This window comes from Pseudorca crassidens, chromosome 6, assembly GCF_039906515.1.
Source record: "Pseudorca crassidens isolate mPseCra1 chromosome 6, mPseCra1.hap1, whole genome shotgun sequence".
Lineage (NCBI taxonomy): Eukaryota > Metazoa > Chordata > Mammalia > Artiodactyla > Delphinidae > Pseudorca > Pseudorca crassidens.
The window spans coordinates 56,975,169-56,996,092 of record NC_090301.1 but is presented as its reverse complement, the minus strand read 5'-3'; the positions used below and the strand labels follow the sequence as shown (position 1 = coordinate 56,996,092).

General features: G+C 35.8%; 1 protein-coding gene across 2 annotated transcripts in view; it reads right to left on the bottom strand.

The window, feature by feature from the left end:
• Positions 1-10,624: 10,624 nt before the first annotated feature.
• The window catches only part of LNPK (lunapark, ER junction formation factor), an 82,948-nt gene continuing 72,648 nt past the window's right edge, over positions 10,625-20,924 (bottom strand). The window contains exons 11-14 of one of the 2 annotated variants that reach the window (XM_067741471.1): positions 20,524-20,594; positions 19,456-19,626; positions 18,023-18,105; positions 12,056-12,199 (exon numbers count right to left, since the gene is read on the bottom strand). In XM_067741471.1, coding sequence (XP_067597572.1) covers positions 12,191-12,199; positions 18,023-18,105; positions 19,456-19,626; positions 20,524-20,594 — 334 coding nt within the window. In that variant the 3' untranslated portion in view covers positions 12,056-12,190. Of the gene's footprint in view, positions 12,200-18,022; positions 18,106-19,455; positions 19,627-20,523; positions 20,595-20,924 lie in introns of both variants that reach the window. The other variant, XM_067741470.1, reaches the window with a different exon arrangement.

The window sequence follows — 20,924 nt, the reverse complement described above, 5'->3', positions numbered from 1 at the left end:
TATATATTTGTAGATAGATCTATATTTATATATAGATTTATCTCCACATCCTTGTATATGAGACCAGACTATATATACCACGTAACCTCATATCCACTTTTCTCTTAATATTAAATATTCAGCATTTTCTCACATTATTAAAAATACTTCAAAAATATTTAAATGCATTATTTAAATACTCACCCACTTCTGAGCATTTTGATCATCTATGTTTTCATTATCATAAATAATTCTGTGATGAACTTCATTTTACAATGCAACAGGTTTAGACCTACAAGGCAAATGTACAAACTCAAACTTAAGGTATATTCTGAAGGAGAAATGGAAGAGGAGATACTAGGGCAAGGAGGGAGACCAGGCATTCAAGCGTTCAGCCTGCGTTTGCCTGAGTGTAAGGGAAAAAAACTCATTACCACTTGACAGCTGCTTCGTGGTTTATAAAAGTTAAGGGTTCAAACCTCTTCCCAGTGACCAGATGCCCATGGCTTCAGGTGCTACGGAATGGTCAGTAATTGACTCACGATTTCGATGACAGTTCACGTGAGAGAAGCTAAAGGAGGCAAGTGGGACCCCACACAGACCACCTTGCTCAGACACAGTTTGGTTTAAGAATACAACTGTGTACCTATCAATTTATAAAGCATGTAAGCTAAAAGGACTAAAGACTAAAAGGGAACCTAAGGAAGAGAAAGCAGTTAATGCATTACAATGATAGAATGCAGTGAAATAGCTTCTAAACTTTTTATCATTGTGCTTTAGATTTCTTATATTAAAAACCAAGAGAGAAATAGACAAGTATTGGTGAAAAAAACTAATTTTATGACATCATTGCATGAGCAGAAGTTCCTGGGTTATGGGGAGGGAACAAGTAGGGGGTTGGGGGGAGGGTGGTGAGACTTTTAACATTTATAACATCAAAATCCAGTAAGATACTTTGGGATTCCTTACAATACCCCTACCTTATTTTCAAAATGCAGTCTCACTAATCTCACTAACACTGTCGAGTTTTAAGCAATTCTCCTGTCTAAAAGTGATCACTGATAAAGCTATCAGCAATCTAAAAACACTCAAGACCCACACACTAAACTATAGTTCCTTTTTTATACTAATTTTGCCACTGCTGTAGCCATTGCTGCTTTGTACCTGGCATATAGCTTCTGGCCATGGGGATAATTTGATGGGTTCTTTAATGCCCAAAGAAAAGGTACTTGAGATTCGATTGTGGGTTTTGTTGTTGTTGTTGTTGTTGTTTTGGTACGCGAGCCCCTCACTGCTGCAGCCTCTCCCTTTGCGGAGCACAGGCTCTGGACGCGCAGGCTCAGCGGCCATGGCTCACGGGCCCAGCCGCTCCGCGGCACGTGGGATCCTCCCAGACCGGGCACGAACCCGCGTCCCTGCATCGGCAGAGGGACTCTCAACCACTGTGCCACCAGGGAAGCCCGTCAATTGTGTTTTTTTTAACATCATTAATTTAAATATTACAGTAATGTTAACTGGTATCTTTGATAGTTAGCTATTCTCCTAGAAGAGAGCTACGAGTTCCTGCTCTACTGACTCATGGTCCCCTTTGAAAATTAGATGAGAGCTATGTATTCTCTTCATGGAAAAATGTGCATGCACACATATAAAATTCTGCAGAAAATTTCCAGAGGTCCTTGGACTCCCTGAATTCCTGTTAACCTCTATGCCAGAAAGAGAAGAATTTATAGAGAAATAGTAAACAGGCTGAGAGGTGTAAAGGGAGATAAAGGGAGGATGGAAAGTAGACAAGGAAGTTTCCCATTCTAGTCCAGACTTGGCCTAGACTTTCCGTATTTACTTTTCACAGCAGCTCTGTGTACTACATATCATTTTCTATGGTCAAGGAAACCAAGGTTCAGAGAGGTTACCTAACTTCCCCACAAGGTCATCCTGCTGGAAAGTGGCAGAGTCAAAATGCAAGCCTGGTCTCCTGACTTTTTAAGTCCCATGTACGTTTCACTTAGGACTTAACTAAGTCAACTTACTGCTTTTTCATCTTGGACTTCCTAAGATAGAACTGACCTATTAGAATAACCACCTAGTAGACTATGAACTCCCTGAGAGTAGGGTCCATGTCTCACTCGTTTTATATCTCCAGTGCCTGACACACAGAAGGCACTCATCAAAGGAGAAATGAATATATAAACACCCAGGGGCAACAATCCCTTAGACAGTGGGAGAAGCTACATGCAGCTGTGTGTGATCACAAAGATCCGTATCATCACTAAATATTCCTTTAGATGACCACTGGGCACAGACTTCAATACATTTTAAACTACAAATGGTAAAACTCTTGTACAGAACCAGCATTTAATCCTTTTGAAAAATAACCTATTTATAAAACACAAAGTAGCTTTACAACAAACCTGCCTATTGTTATCATGTCAACAACATCTTTTGATAGTGAACTATTGCATCTTATGAAAACCAAGCTCATGTTGAAAATAAGTGCATAAATTACGACTGTTTTCAAAAGACACTGAACTTTACAAATGTTATAATAAGAACTTAAATGTATTTTTGTTGTTTTTGCAATAATTGCTCTGAAGATGAAAACTAAAGCACCATTTCAATGTAGTAAAGGTAATTGCTGCATTTACTGCTCATGTCATGTTGATGTATGACCATGTATCAAAGGTCATCCTTCTGTACTCATACATTATCAAATCTGAAAGCACAATATTTGATTCTGACCAACCTTTAAACTGCCCACAATGTGTGTGAAAAATTGATGAAGTTCTACCTTGGGTTTAAAAAAAAAAAAATGACCCATGTTTCGGAAGCAGAAGGGTCAAGAAGCCAGTGGCGAGGTTAGATATCAGCACCATGAACCTCGCAGTGTCTTAGCTTATCAGTGAGGTCTAGTACAATGATCACAAGCTAAAATTGCTGTACTAATGAAGACAAAGGTCTAAAAACTTAGCACAGGCCCTCTGATAGAGGGCAGTATCTTGTGTACAATGATGCAGAGATAAGGACATAAATCACCCTTTAAAGACAATAAAACCTATAATGCACAAATTGAATTGTTTACATGTCTATTGGAGACACTGTTAAAAACAGAAGTGTTGGCTGCCATACCTCTTTTTACTCATCTGCAACACAGTAGCCCTGAATTCCACTTCTTCATTAGAAGGCAAGTCATCTGCTCCCCTTCTCCTCTTCCTGCTCCAAACACACAACACTACTGTCCAATTTAGTAGTCCTGTGCCATCCTGACCTAAAAGGAGTGCTGAACATTCATGCTTGCTTCAAACTATTGCTTACAATTGTTTGCTGATAGGAGAAATTGGTCTTATCAGAATCTCCTAAAACCTGAACAGCTGCTGCTCTTGCCTTTGCTGTTTGGGGGAGGGGAGGAGGTGTGGCAGGGTGGGGCATCAGGCAGCAGGGAAGGAAGACTCCCCACTCTTCAGTAAGGATTGTGGCTGTCTTTAAATAAATATAACGCCATTTAATTCCATCAAGCCCAACTACAGGAGACTGCCTTATTGAAGAGAAGAAAGATCATACAAACATACAAAAAGAATCCAGGTCTTCAAAAACCAAAAGAAAAAAAAAATCATTCTGAAAAGAATACACAACGTCCACCCAAAACATGTTTCAAGCATATCAATTTTATTTCAGCCAATTCTCAGGTTAGATTATTTTATAAAATTCACAACATCCTATACTGAAAACTCATGTATTCTTTGGCTGTATGAACACTCATAACTGAGAATACAAATTCACGCCAAAATTTGATTCCTTCTTGTTCCTAGGAAAAGATTTTTTTTTAAGCATACCACTATAATTTAATAAAATATGTCAACTCTTGGCAGGTAGGCCAAGCCTTTAGAATTCTTGCTATAGACAATAAGGCACAAATAGCCTTTCTCACTTTCAGAAAAAAATAACATAGCTGACTATAATTCATAAAATATACCACACTAATGTAAGTTTTAATTATACTTGCCATGTACTGCAAACTTTGCCTTTAATGATTTTTTGACGAAAGTACTCAATTTTAAGGTCTGAATTCCTATACCTTATACATTGAAAGAGGAAATATTCTTAACTTATATATATATGTATATAGAGAGTGCGTGTGTGCGTGTGTGTGTGCGTGTGTGTGTGTGTGTGTCCAGGCTCCACCAATGTCCAAAAAGCAGCAACTTAATCCAGAAAATTCCTAACTTAATGTCAGTTGCAACATTAAATGGTCAGAAATGAGATAATGAATAAAAATAAACATAAAAACAAGGTATTTTTATTTTTTTAAAAAAAAATTTTGTTTTTTGCGGTACGCGGGCCTCTCACTATCGTGGCCTCTCCTGTTGCGGAGCACAGGCTCCGGACGCGCAGGCTCAGCAGCCATGGCTCACGGGCCCAGCCGCTCCGCGGCATGTGGGATCCTCCCGGACCGGGGTAGAAACCCGTGTTCCCTGCATCGGTAGGCGGACTCTCAACCACTGCGCCACCAGGGAAGCCCAAAACAGGGTATTTTTAAAAACCCCATTCCACAGGTAAGTAAAATATGGGATCAGGGGTGGGGGGAGTATAGGGATCTTCAAGAATGGGAGTTTGCTAAAGAACACAAATTATACATACAATTTAGAAATCATACCCAAATAATGGACTCACATGAGTCAAGGAAGAGCTCTGACACTGTGGTCCCCCCCCAGCACACCAGTTCTTAGGCCTTCTTCAGGTCTGTTCATTCACAGTTACTGAGCATCTGTATCAGGCATTAAGAATTCAAAACAAATGAATCCTCCCCACCCTCAGTGTGCTCACAGTTTCCATTTTCTTATATCTTGAGCCAGTCCTTCTCATTTTCTAGCCCCAATTATTATATTTGTAGGAGTTTCAGAAGGAAGTAGCACACCAACCACTAGTGCTGATCAACTCAGGTCTATCACTTATAGAAACCCACTCTCTAAACGTACATGTAGCAGAGACCATGCCAGGTTTTAGTTTTGTTTTAATTTGTGCTGTTTTGTTTGAAGAGAAAGTGAGAAAATAAAAACTGAGAAAACATGGCCTTTCTTCAGTGTTTACAATCAAGTGAGGGAGGCAAACATCAGGAGACTACAAGTTACACCTGGTATATAAAGTACAATGGGAACAAAAGGCAAGTGACTGCTTAGGAAGGCTGAGGAAATCACTCAGATTACAGACAGAGTTAGTTCTTAAAGAAATGAGAGTTGACAAGAGTAGCATCATGCAAGATCAGTGCAGGGTATCTCTCAGAGGTATGAAAGACTCACCTGTGGTCAGAGCGTGAGGGAGAATAGTGAGAGACGAGCCCAGAAAAGTGATTTAGATTCTGAAGTCATGCTTACAAGCCACCTAAGGAGTTGGCCATACACAAAGGAGCCTTACGATAATATTTAAAGTCTGTGTTTTAGAAAACTCCAACAGCAATGTGGACAGTGTATTAAAAAAAAAAGGCAAAAGTGTCAATTGGAATTTTCCTAAATTGCGAGAAACAAGCTTTCTGGCCCTTTCCCTTCTCAATAATTCAAATAATTTGAGATTTGCAAAATTCTTCACACTATAAAATCTGCATTAAGACTGCAGTGCTATTTCCCATTGTGTGTGTGTGTACATGCACGCATACTACCATTCAACAGATAATTTATTATCTCTTCTATACACCAGGCACTAGGAATATAATAAGCAAAACCAGACATGTCCTTGCCTTCAAGGAGTTCATAGTCTGGTGCAAAAGATAATATTATGAAAGAATTTCAAGGGGAGGGTGTGTGTGAGTGGAAAGTCTGACAAGTGTTAGGCTAAGAGAAGATTGCCCTGAAGAAGTAACAACTGAGTTATCACAAAAATGAGAAACCCAGGAGCCTGGGTCTATTTCTTTCAGCTACCAAAGAAAAAGAAGTAGAGGGCTCGTAGGTAGTAACGAAAAGGACAAGACTTAAAGATCCTAGGTTCCAGTTCCATTTAAAATATCCATAAACTAAGTGATTTTGGGAAATTAATTTAATCCCTGCTTGACAGGATTCCATCCTCTCACATAGCTCATAGTCTCACACAGACTGTAAGGGAATGTATATGAAAGTACCCAGAGCACAGTGCCTGACCAAGAATAGGTATTCAAAAAAATGTTCATTTAATTCCCCACTTTCTTTATCCTTCAAAATCAGATAGAAATATTTATTTCCACAAAAATAAATGATTTTTCCCACATTTCCTAAATCAAGTGCCAGGGATCTGGTAAAAGGCTTTGGCAGTTGAAGATTTGGCCTATTCTCATATAATCCTGGAATAAGAACTTAAAAAACTAATTTATGAGGGAGATTTTTGAGAACTCTTTTTAATCTTCTCAGAGTGCTTCCAGATTCTATCAGTTGTGTTGCCAAAGAAAAAAGGAAGGCATAAATATCTTTTTAAAAAGAGAAAAATGCATAAAGCAGAAACTCTAGGTTTTAAAAAACATCAAATAATACAGAACTATATAAGTGGATAGTATTTTCTTCTCCTAAAACTACATGAGTAGTATAAATTAAACTACATATAACAGGACCTTTGAAGGAGAAAGAATGGGAAATTAAATGGAATCTAAGTTTCATACAAAGGCAAACTGATAAAGGTAACTGGAGGGATATCTACTATCCAATAAATGCAACAATTTTTTTAAAGGAATTTTTAAATAGTATTAAAGTAGAAAATGTAGATTAGTTTCTAAGGAGGAAAGAAATTAGACAAATAAATAGTTTATGGATTGATACAATTTAATAAGGTTTAATTCTGTACTCATTTTAATTTTTATTATGATTATATTCTCATAAATGTACTTTTCTATATTTATGTTTATCTTTCCAAACTCAGAGCCTGAATCTGTGGACATTAATCAAAGGAGGTCACCAGCAAACTTGCTAACCAGTCTCATTGGCTTCCATCTTTTTTTATGCATAATAAAGTCAACTGACCAGTGACCATGAACAGAGACTGACTGGGGCTCCTGTTTTTTAGCAGCTGTTCCTCTTCAGCTCTGACCATGTTGTTGTGTGATTATCTCAACTGGTTTTAATCAAGACAGAAACTGAAGCTCTATCACTGAATTGTTTAAAAATAAGACACTAGTTTCTTGTATTAAAATTGTTTGCAGTAACAGCAACAACACAAAATGTTTGTTTTATGTCCACATTTTACTTATTAACTTGGTAGAGTTAATATATTTAGGTCTTTAATAACTTTGAAACAAGTCAAATTACAAATTGTAAGATTTAGCAGATCATTGATTCACAACTATATCTTGGTCTATCTTTACATAAGTACTTTTATTATTTTTAATAGCTCTTTGGGAGTTCATAAACTATATCTAAATCCCTTCTATAATTTTTACAATGAATTGAAGTTATACTAGATGACTTACCACATTATTTTTCTTTCAATTTTCTAAAGCAGCTCTGTTCTCCATAATTGTTTCAAAATAGCTACCATAATTCCATAAATTATCCTCATTCTTCGACCCTTCCGCTAACTGATCTGCACACAAGCCAAGAGGTAATACTGTAGGGTAATACTGTAAAGTGGTATAGGAAAAAAAATAAGGAAAAAGTTTTAAGATAGTTAAGTAGTTACTGTCAGCTGGAAATAGAAGTAAACATGTTACATATTTTAAATAATCTTAATCTCTAACACCAATATTGATTGTATATAAATGGTGTGTAAAATGTATAAAAATGGTGGTTTAATATAAAGCATCCTACATTAAGAGCTGAGATCTGAGTTCTGACTTGGCTTAGGTGCTAGCTCTCCCTATGACTTTGTATAAGTCATTTAGTATTTCCAACACTCAGCATACAATATTTAATGAAAAAATCATTATATAATTAGAATCTTTCCCCCCCACCTCATGAAACGGTAGCTCTTCTGATTCAATTATGTTCACCAAACAGTAGTGACTGTGTCTAATGCATACAATGAGAAACACCAATTACAAGAATAAAGGGCAAAGCTTAATAACAATAATTAGCAAAATTTCTAAACTTGGGTTCTAACTGGAACTATTTCAATTGAATTCAACAACTACTTACTGAGTGTCCCCATATCTATGTGAGTGGGAAGATACCCCAGGCAGAGAAAGAGTACCAGGAGACTGGGGGATTAGAGAAAAAAACACTGCATATGCAAACCACAGAAAACGGTATAGCTACATTAAAAGCATGGGGGAATAAGGGGAGAGGAACAGTGGCAGTAGCTGTGGTGAGAAATGCCAGAGTTAACTAGGAGCAAAATTACACAGGCTTTGTGGGCCATATGGTAAGTTTGGACCCCATTCCAAGAACAATGAGGAATAATTAAAGGGTTTAAGCAATGGTATGACATGATTTGTTTTCCAATTGTGAAAACTCTTTCAGGCTACAGTGCACAGAATAGATAGCTGTGGGCAAGACTGGAGACGAGAAAACCAGTTAAGTGACAATTTTGAGACGAAGGAGGCTTGAATTAGAAGGCAGTACAACAGTAATAAGAAGTAAGACTTCTCAAGTCATTTGCCTGCATTCAAACCCCAGATTTTCCACTTACCAAGCTGCTTACTCCCTACACCTGTTTTCTCATCTATAATCCAGAGGAAAAAATCCTCACAGGATTCTTGCCAAAGAACAAATAAAAATAATACTCATACAACAGTTGGCATGTTGACTGGCACATAGTTAGAATGCAAATGTTTACTATCATTAAGTAATGTTAATGGGATGGAGAAATGAGAATATAACTGAAAGATGTTTAGGATACAGAAACTGACAGTTAAGGTACAGGAAAAAGGGTAAAGGAATGAGTGAACAGATTCTAGTTTCTGGCTTGAATAGTGGCACTATTTGATGAGATGAGAAACACAGAAAGTTTGAAGTGTTTGTTTTTTAATAAATTGATTGAGAAAGACATTTCAACAGGCAGGTGAATATATCACTCTAAAGTGAAGGAAACAGATCAAGGGTGAAGATCTGAGAATGAGAGAGACAGATGGTAATTAAAATCCATTGGGGTTGACCAGAACCTCTAAAGAGAGAAGACATAGAGTGAAGAAATGCTGACAAGGTAAAAAGTATGAAACACCAACATTTAAAGGATGGGCAGGGGAAGAGAAGCCTGCAAAGGACACTGAGAGAAAGGGGCCAGAGGAATAAGAACAATAGTGTGAGAAGTCAAAAGCCAAAAGAAAAAAAGTGTTTCAAACTAAAGGAAGTACTCAACGGCATCAATACTGCCAAGCAGTGGAATAAGTTAAGGACTGAGAGTTTTCACTGGATTTAGCAACAAAGTTACTCATTCACATAATAAATGTGTCAAACATTGTGCTAGGCCCTGGAGAAACAGAGGTAAATAAGACAAGAGCCTTGCACACACAGACTCTAAGTCTTGAAGAGATACAGTGAACTAGTAAACAGATAAAATACTTACACATTATGATAATAAAGTAACATGACAGAGTAAAAGGCAGAGGCCAGCTTTAGATGCGGAGCTTAGGAGGGCATCTCTCTGAAGAAAGAACATTTAAGCTGAGACCTAAGATGGGAAAGGGTTTAGCTTGGTCAGAGAACTGAAAGAGGCCCTGAGACTGCAGCATAATGGTAGAAGAGCCAAGGAGAGAGAAGCCAGGTCATGACTGTAGATTATGCTGAGGGTATAGTGAGAAAAAGTTAGATGATGACCTGTTGAGCATTAGTAAGTAGGGAAGTTAAGATCACTCTAACTAACGGCACTTATTAGTTTGCTTTTCCTCATTTATACTAGTCTTAATAATCAGAAATAGGACATTTTACCACTCTTTCAACCATTAGCTGTTTATTAGAATGTCAGGATAAACTTTTCTATTTTAAAGGGTACTATACAATTACAGTATGTTACCTGTTGCATTAATTTACCTTTTAACCTTCTTCCATAGATACTTCTCATAATATCTGCTTAATTCTATCATTAAATTATATTTCTCTGAGGTATTCCTCATTTTCTAGTAATGTACATCAGAATTTGAATGTTTTATAACAAGTAGACTCAGCAAGGTGTTACTAAAGTATTATGGGCCAATAACGCACAAAAAATCTGATGGGCTTCATCAAAAAAAAAAAAAAGAGAGACTGTCTATATTCTGTAGTATTATATTCCACAGTTTCAGGTTCCTATTTCCTTAACCTATGCATTTATATACATGTATATGATAAAGAAAAGCTGATGCAGAAAACTTAGGCTTGATTTTGAACAGCTGAATTATATGTGCATATTGTTTTTTCATTTCCTTATCTGCAAGAGGAAGAATTTATAGCCCTTCCATATTTCACAAGGATATCAATAGTATAAAATGCTACCATTTACTTAATATCTATTAATTATCAGGCAGTGAGCTAGGCACACTACATAAATTATTTTTAATTGTCCCCATACCTGAAAAAGTAGGTATTATTCTTCCAATTTTACAGATGAAAAAACAGTCTCAGAGAGATCAGCTGACTTGCCCAAGACTGAAGAGCTGGAATTTAAGCCCAGTCCTTTAATCTTGAAAACTCTGGTCACTATACCATGATGCCTCAGACTATTAACAGATTTAGGTTCCTTAAAAATACCTATCAGATATAAGATATTAAATCATAAAGATGAATTTTTAAATGATAACAAATGGTATTTTATTAAATTTTTAATAAACTGTGTACAACTTAGAAATACTTGCCATATACACCATTCCTATATATTCCTCCCTTTGGCATAACTTGATTTCAATTTTTTTTAATAATAGAGAAGAGGGATAAAAGCAAGAGAGAAAAAATAACAACACTGTACTTAAAGTACAAGTATTACTATTCTGGGTCAAAAAAATTTCCCAGTTAATCCTTAATACACATATTAAATCCAATGAACTACTATAATTAACTGCCTATTCTCACAAAACTATGTCTCTCAAAATTAAAAACTACAAATGGCCTAAGGATCTCATGAATCAGAAAAATCTAACCTCTGATTAGAACCTCTAAATGTCACTATTTCTCTGAATTTGAAAGGCAACAAGTCTGAATAAAAAGATCATAATTTGCTCTTAACAGAATCTATTGATTTATTGAATTGTGAGCTTTTCCTCCTAAGACTTTTCAGGTAGCCACGTCAGCCACGAAGATGCTGTCTGAAGAAGTCTAGGTATTTAACAAAAAAATTGCTGACACATCATCTTTATTTTCCTTAACAAAATACACAATAGAGCACAAAATTCACTTATAATATCATCATTATTTTACAAATATAAATAATGCTCAAAATTTAAGTACAGTTAAGTGCAGAGATAGTTCCTATATGTTAATATGTAAACATAAGCTAATTATAAATATCAGGTACCTCTGGCCCAGGTGCAAAAAAAGAGACATCAAAAGTAACACTGCACTTGACTGTTCGACTGCATTCTTACTGGGAATTCATACCAATGCCTATATTGTTACTGTAATAACTTTCATAGCTCTTAATATAAATGCCTAAATAGACATTTTACCCCCTGGAAAATATCTCAAGAGTTAAAATTCTATCCATTTTAATGATGTAGTATTAAAAATCTTAATTGAGTTTCATTCCTTAAAACAAACGCTATTAGAACTTATTCCTAACCAAAGTTCTTCCTATGTCAAAATGGATAGTATTTACAGGTCACAAATAAAAAACAAAACTGCTATCATATTTGTTTACATTTAGAATGGAAAAAAATACCTAAAACCTGTCTAAACAGTGTGGGTTTTATACATTAAAAAGGATTTTACTTTACTGATATCACTTGCTTTTAATTTTAATAGCCAGTAGACATAACTTTGACATACTGAAATAGCTAGGCAATCTGAAATTCAGATGACATCAAGCATGTCTTTAGAGGGGGAAAATAAAAAGAAAGCACCACCTAAGGAAGCAATAACTGACATCAACAAGACTACAAATATCCAGTTGAAGGCACGTGGAAGCATTTACTACATTGTCGAAGATTCTCCACTTAGTTCAGGATTAGGAATAGCATCAGCTCTGGGAACTGTTGATTTGGCTTTATTCATTGAGGTTTCCTCATTCTCGGTCTCTTCTTGCTTCTCCTCTGGTTTCTCTGTGTCAGATGCTTGTTCAATCACTGGGTCTGTCTGCTCTGTATCCGATATTTTGTCATCTGTCTGCTCTGTACTGTTATCTAGAACGTCTTGTTCTTCTAAAGATTCTGAAAAGATAAAGAGTCAAGACTTTAGGTATACCCAAATGTTACAACTACTAAATAAGATAAGCACATGCAAACATGGACTAAGAAACAGTAGAATGGTCTAACATTATCCTTAAAATCTTAAAAAATATGCACTTAACTCCCTACAGCATACCATATATGAATTGGTATGAATGAAGGAAAAAAAAAATTCGGGGGAAACAAACCCATAAACATACTTTTACCTAAAGACCCATAGTTCATGATATATATGAACTTTCATAATATTTAAGAACTTCAAGATGGATTTGAAAGTTGAATGTCCAAATATATCAAAGTCCCAACAGAATTATGTGCTATAAGACAACATCCCAGCAAAAAAAGCAAATGTATTAACTCCCAGATTATGTTTCCGGAAGGAACTGGTCTCCCTTGCGTCCAGGCAACGCTGTGACCAATGTGTAAATGTGTACCTTTGTGTGTGTGTATGTGGTGTGACTTCCCACACTGATTTACATCTCTATTATCCATGACTGGGGAGGTCTGGATCCACCTTTTCCAAAGGCATGACAAATCTTCCCTCATCCCTCTGCAAGACAAGTCCTCAGGATTTAAACCTCTGGGTCAGAATATGCTACACACCTTGAATGCTAGGGAGAGAAAGGGAAGGGTCTTTTGCCCCTGTCTCCACAGCGGAGGGCAAGTAAGGTCTTGGTTCCTACCTGAAAACTTACTCCCTTCAAACTCTCTTTTGAGTTTCATTAAATTCAAATCTCTTAATAATAATTTAATAATAACAATAATAACAACTTTAATTCTTCAAAGTTTATAGAAAGGGATAGGAAAGGGAATGACAGGAGCAGAAAGCTTCGAGCCACCCAATTTCCAAATCAAAGATAAAAACCTAACTTTGAGGTGTTTCTTTGTTGTGTTTGTGTAATAAACAGCAACTAATATTATTGTTAGGAGAAATATAGTTAAACTACATTGGCTAAGCAAATAAGCCGATTTTCACACCATCACAGAAGATCCCTTGCAATAAACTACAAATGTTACTGATTCAAAAAATCTGGAGGAAAGGTCAGTCTACACTAGTAAAGAGTTCTAGTTTTGTTCCTTACACAGTACAGGCCAGAATTTTGCTAAATAAAATTAATAGTTTTACAAAGAAATTATGTGCTATACGCACACATATTGACATGGAGGTCTTACAAATTCATGGTTTTATCATATCAGTTTTAATAAATACAAATTATCTATATATCACAAACTCTATGCCAAGAGTCGAAAAATATTTTTTAAATTATATTTAAAACAGATAATCTTAGACGCATTTACAGAATTAATTACAATCTCTTTCTCTTTTTTTTTTTGCAGTACTCGGGCCTCTCACTGTTGTGGCCTCTCCCGTTGCGGAGCACAGGCTCCGGACGCGCAGGCTCAGCGGCCATGGCTCACGGGCCCAGCCGCTCCGCGGCATGTGGGATCCTCCCAGACCGGGGCACGAACCCGTGTCCCCTGCATCGGCAGGCGGACTCTCAACCACTGCGCCACCAGGGAAGCCCTCTCTCTTTTTATATATAGAACAAAAGGCCAAAATTGCATAGTTAGGGACATCCAAGTTAATGAGGTTTTACTGTATGAAAATTTCACATGCTCACAAAAAGTAGTGAGGAATGTTCACATGTCACAAAAATGCTAGTTTTATCTTAAAAGGAACTTATAATGGCACTGCTGCACCACTTGGAATCTTACAAAAATCCAAAGCAGAAAAGCAGTAGGTCATTTGAGTTGTGTTACTTGAATGTTCCAGCGCTCAAAGAAAAAGCAGAAAGTGAAATGAAACTCTATGGACATGTACAGATCATTTCTGCTATAAGGGCAAGCAAGCTCTTCAGTGGAAAATTTCAGGAGTCACTAACCATTTGTAATTCTACTTTCACATATTTATCCAGAGTAGAATTTTAAGAGTCATGGTTTTCCACAACTCTCTGGCCATAGAGCAATACTTACTTGCCAAGAACTTTACAAGTGGTTATAATTTAGTAAGCCCTCCAATAAAGTCACATGAAATGAAAAAACAAAAAGCTCAAAGTTCAGGACTCATCAATAAACATGCTTAAGTGAACATAGGCCCACATAGTTTGTCATATTCTGTTTGACAGATTGCCTCAGTACTAAACTTAAAACAGGAGAGGATGGGCTTCCCTGGTGGCGCAGTGGTTGAGAGTCCGCCTGCAGAGGCAGGGGACACAGGTTCGTGCCCCAGTCCGGGATGATCCCACATGCCGCAGAGAGGCTGGGCCCGTGAGCCATGGCCGCTGAGCCTGCGCGTCCAGAGCCTGTGCTCCGTAGCGGGAGAGGCCACAGCAGTGAGAGGCCCGCATACCACAAAAAACAAAACAAAACAAAAAACAGGAGAGGTATCAAAGTTCATGATTTATCGTATTAAAGCTCTGTGATGTAACTATTTTCAGAAACAGATACATCCCCAGTCAAATCCGATTTAATTTAAAAATTCTGGGATCTTAAAGAAGTAGTTAATACAAAGAGAAGAACTATAATACTTAACTTTTTAATGTCTATAGAGGTGAATTCTAAGAAATACCATGTGCTGTCATAATTAGAAAATAGCATTATATACAAAACTTGCTCATCAATACTGCACTGTATTTCAAAAAATATATAGAGGACTAAAAACTGGTGAAATGATGAGTAGGGCTGGAGAACAATCAAAAAGCCTAGTAATGACTACTTTTCTTCCCCCAGGTTAATTTTTAGAAAAGTAATTTTAATAGCAGTTAACACTACAAAAATTTGGTATGTGTCATAGTATCTATAATGCAGCTATCAGCTAGTCTAAATGACATAGATATTCAGTGTCTGGATGCCAATGCCATTTTGTGAGAGGTCATCCCAATAAGCTTGAAGTAAACTAGGTGTGCAAGATTAACAGAGAATTAATTACATATCAATTTAATAACTAAACCACAGAGCTTTATAACAAGTTTATTAAATATATTCCAAAAGTACTTACTTTATTTCTGTGTGGGGGGTTATCATTTGCCTATTCTAATAAAAACAGTGAATTTTTTCTGTGAAGTTTAAAATAGCTTGGTGGTATAAAATACATTATAGTATATGTCAATATTTGGGCATAAAATACCAAAAGAGAAACCAGCTTTTATGTTCACACTAATAAAACAGGCCTACTCTCTCCCTGTGTAGCACCAGTTAAGACTAAAATTGATGCAAGTTATATGAATGACCTAATTCAATCTGTAAGAAAATTTTAAAAATCACCTTTGATATCTGTAATGCCAAGAAAACAATAGATCACAATGTGATAAAACAAAAATTACCCAAGGGATTTGCTCCTTACCTGACTCCTACCCCTGCCCAACTCCCACCCCAATATCCTTGAGAGAGAAGCTTTTTCCACAAAATTGTAACAACTGGCTTCCACTTGTCTGGGCAAAGCTTCAGTTCAGCTAGACAGAGCTCAAACTCGTAAAACTGAGTGTAACTGTACAGTGAATACCACTGCCTCACCTGTAAACCACACAAATGCAAAAACATCTAAGAAGATCACCTTACCTTTAGGTTTTTATTCTAGCTCTTAAAAGAATAACTTTCTAAGAAAATTAAAGAATGGTCTAGCAAAACAATTTCATATGTCTCCAAAAGAAACACATAACTTCCACAGCAAAATACATGATTCTATTTAGATTATGCCTTCCAAAACCCCTCATATTTTAGTGATTTAGATTCTTACTTCTTATTCCTCTTTACAATAACTTAAAAATTTTTTTTTTGCCTTGCTAACACATCAGTACCTACTATATGCATAGACTATAAAACTTACCCAAAGGAAATTGGTTAAATTAAGATGGCCAATTTGTCTTTGAACTCACAGATTTTAAACAAACAGTTTTTGCAAGATTTTTCTGCCTTAAGAAAAATGGCCAACTTATATTTAAGGATCAAAGACATGAATTTCATCCCAAAACTAAACTCAATGGTTCAACGAACAAAATTCAAATAAATGATAACCACCTATGAAAAAACAGCTTATCTTTAACACACAGAATGTTGTGTAATTATTTACCATTGGTGAACAAATCCATTAGATGAGACTTTAGAATGTCATTATTAAGTAATAATGTAAAACTATTAGGTGAAGGTGTTTTAGAAAAAGCAATCAAAAGGCTAAAAGATCTATATGTCTAAAACAAACATGCAAAATCATACTACAGGCAAGTTTACATCTTGAGTAAGCTATACATAGCTAAATATAAATAAAGGTATAAGTTTTTTTGATCTGATAAATACACAGAATTCAATAAAATTTATATTATCAAATAGTTCAATTTCCTAGAGCATCATAATAAGCAATACTAAAAACAGAATTTTCCCTAGTTCAACATAACCTAATGGTAACAGTATATTGCTTAAAAGAAAGGAAAAGTAGAAATCAGATTATCAAGATAAATTTCACCTTATATAAATTTTAATCACTATTTTTGATAGTACTGATTAGATGCCATGAGTTTTATTATTAGCAAGTTATTTCAGGTTGAATAAAAGCTATGTTCTACTAAAATAATTACATAAGATCTAGCCAAATATAACTGAACAATGAAAACGATATTAACATTTTTCAAACATGCTAACTCCAAATCACTTTACTAAAATACTAAAAGTGTAGAAACCTTGTACTCTAATTATTACCATATCTAACAAAAAGAATGCTATGTATCAGTTATTTTGGAAAATACACTTTTGAAAAAAACAAAACTGATAAACCCACTTTAACATGGCTTAGCAGAGACTCAAATATTACTGTACTATTCATTTCACAGTAAAAGAAACCGAGGAACCAAAAACCAGTTCATTAGTTTGGCATACCACATCTAGTATGCTTTTAGATAAAATGACAATCCTAATATCTTGCTTTCTCTAGTAGTCTATTACCAAAGCATCTGTATACACAGTTCTAGAAAAAATACTAGGAATTCAAATGAGCAATTAATGGGAGGAATTTCTTCTAGGTCTCCTTCTTTGATGAAAACTTTCCAAGGTTTCATATGTTGTTCTAAAGAGTGGTCCAAAAATTTCAAAAGCCTTGTGCCTCATCCTAAACGCAAAATCTTCCAGTAGCAGGATCAAGATAAAACTTAATTTCAAAGTCTTGCATCATAAATTGAAAAAAAAAAAAAGGTTTCTTCTATTAACTCTAGATTTATATAAATGGTTGTGGAATATTTTTTGAAAAAAAATTCAGATGGAAGAAAGTTACCTTTTGGTTCCATCTGTAAATTCAGTAATGCAATTTCAAGGAGCTATTTCAATACTTTAAAAATATATAAATATTAAAACAGGAAAGTTTTTCTTTCAGACCTCAAGTTTCTACGTCAAAAGTGTAGAAATCAGCAATCTAAGCCCTTAATCACATTGGCTGTCAGCAGAGAGAGTAGCTGATTGAGATGATATGCTCCTTACTTCATAGTTCAATTTAATCATAAAGGTATGCTACCAGCGTTCAAATGAATGCAGCTTCATCCGTTCATCAGAAATACTTCCTGTCGTTTACTAATAGAATCCAGCTTGGAATTGATAACTGTATATCAACAGTGTTGAGACAGGAGTCTTCGAAAAAATTTTCAGACTTCTGGAAAGCCAAAGAAGTAAAAAGGTGCTCATAATAGCCATTTTGATGAATCCAAACAGGAGAATGAAGAAGTTACTACTCTACAGACTATCTTAACCAAATGGAATCTCTTCAGTTTCTAGCACTGTGGAACTATCAGACCCTGCCTCAATGTCTTCACCTATTAACGTTACCTTATTAGGGTTGACTCTGAGCCAGTTAGACTTCATTCCGGAGATTTCTGACAGAAAATTAGACATCTGGGGTATTGCTCCTCCTAGATTAGATGAGAAGGAAAGGTATAGCTGGGTGTTGTTTTGCTAACTGTGCATCTTGACCTTAGCAGAAGATATAAAGTATGGGACTCATTATCAAGATATCTATTTTGTTGGCTGTTTTTTCTTTTCTTTTGTCCCAACTATTGGCTTTCAAATATTCACTTTAGCTTTCATAAGCAAGGTTACTCATGGAAAGTACTCCAATTTTTCCTCTAGGCATCTTCAGTACGGAATTCTTTAATTTTCAGTTCCAAGAGGCTTGCAATGGCAAAGCAGATGATTTGCATGTGACAGCATGCAGCTCAGAGCATGACTTAAGCAAAAGAAAAAATCTGATATTGTGTTTGGAGTCGATGTTGCAGACTTGGAGAAGACGAATGCACTGATTCAGTGTTGGAAGTACACAGGCCTCTTGTCATGGCTATCTGTATTCTAATTCATTTTGATATTTGTTAGTAAGCCAAAAGCCAAGCCCAAGTCAACACACATATTTTAGGTCCATTCTTCGAAGTTAAAAAAAAAAAAAAAAAGATACTCAAAGTTTCATACTAAACTTTAGATATGCGAAAATTCACTGCCTCATATATTATTCTCCGTTCAAGCACTTTTTCTACTACTCAGTGATTTTTATAAAGAAATCAAATATATATAACTGATAATTTCAAGAAGTTAAAAAGATGCATACTAACTACTACTTAAACTATGTGAACTAAACTTCCCATATGCATTTTTTTTTCTGTACCAGGTAAAGCACCAAAATATCAGGGCCTTTGTCATAATTTTAGCAATCTTCATAATTCAGAGCTGCTTAACAAGCAGCTCCTCACTCAATATTAATAACAAGAAATAGCTGGCCATTAATAGTCAGATTTTCCATCTCATCTTTTCCATTTTTTCATGAAATTTCCTCAAGAATTCCTAAAACAGAATTAAAAGATAAGTTCTAAAACTCAATGAATCTTGATAACTTCAGTTTCTCTAAAATAAGGTTGTTTTGGGCTTCCCTGGTGGCGCAGTGTTGAGAGTCCACCTGCCGATGCAGGGAACACGGGTTCGTGCCCCGGTCTGGGAAGATCCCACATGCCGCGGAGCGGCTGCGCCCGTGAGCCATGGCCGCTGAACCTGCGCGTCCGGAGCCTGTTGCTCCGCAACGGGAGAGGCCACAACAGAGAGAGGCCCGCGTACCGCAAAAAAAAAAAAAAAAAAAAAAAAACTGAAACACATCATACCAGTTGCACGGGAGGCCACAGTATCAGAACAACAGCTGATATACGCATGCTGCAAAATCTGATCCATTCTTGTCTAAAACATTATTAAGAGACAAAACTTTTTAATTAACATAGTCATACCTTCACTGATCTGGTTCTCTGATGAAATCACACTTCCTGAGGGCAAGGAACCAACTGTGCTTGAGCCTTCCAAAGTCTGCCCCTTCTCAAAACTAAACTCTGGAAGTCTTGGAGCCTGGGGTCTGGTTTTTCTTGCAGGATTCAAGAAAAAACAGTAGGCACAACGAAAAGCTGCAGAGAATTTAAAAAAACAAAACAAAAATCATAAAACAAAAGAAATTTTAAGGACTAATCAAGTAACTCTCAAGATTACTTTTACAAGCAGTCAAAGAAACCTTCAAAAGTTACTTAGCTCTTGTGAAATTACTCGTGGTTTTAATAATATTATGGCAAAGTTTATTTTAAAGCATACTTTCTAATTATTAAAATTATAATATCAATTTAAAGCAGAAAAGGTAATAAATTACATAGCAGGTTAACTAATAGCAAAACAATATTAATAATGATCTAAATGTGTTACAGAAGTTATATTTCTAGTCACCGGAATAATTAGGTATCTTAAAATCCAGAATTTTGCTCACTTGACCCAAAAAATGTAGTATGTCATATTTGAGAAGCATAATTAATTTAGTTCAATATTTTTAAGTACTAGTAGCTGCACATAAAAATATTCTGAGGAGCTTTAAAAAAAATGCTGATTCCTGGACCCCACCCCAGATCAATTAAAGCAGATTATTTGTAGGTGGGACCCGGGCATCACAATTTTTAAAAGCTCTTCATGTGATTCTGATGCACAGTGAAGTTTAAGAACTGGCCTAGGGACTTCCCTGACGGTCCAGTAGTTAAGACTCCGTGCTTCCAATGCAGGGGAAGTGGGTTCGATCCCTGGTTGGGGAACTAAGATCTCACATGCCGTACCGCATGGCAAAAAAAAAAAAAAAAAAAAAGAACAACTGTATACTGTACGAAGAAAAAAACCTGAGTTGTCTTTCCTACTTTGCTCTGTGTTCTACAATATGCCTGAACAACATATAAAGAGTAGTACCTAAAATAAAATGGCATTACATGGGAATTGGCATAGAATGAAATATTTAAAACATTTAAATCTAACTGCCAAATAATTCTTACCAATGTATTCAAATTCTTCTTTCAAAGCCATGCCATTGTGAGAAAAACACTGCTGACATATAAGGGCATACCTACACCAAAAGGAAAAATGAATAGAAAAGTTACAAATGCAGATAAAACCCATGGGAGAGGCTACTTTAGCCATCACAGCTGAAGTACACAGTACATAGCATTTAATATAGCTAAACATGTCATAGTAGATTAGATATTACTTATAAAACAATAAACAATACTCTTTACACATGCTAACAGTCAAAATTTCAACTATTTTAAAATACAATTTATACATCAAATTAAAAATAAACTAAGAAACACTCAAATGAAAATATTCTTACTAAGTAAGCAGAAACATATTTGATAACAGAACACTTAAATTTTAATGTTTTCTAACATATATTCCT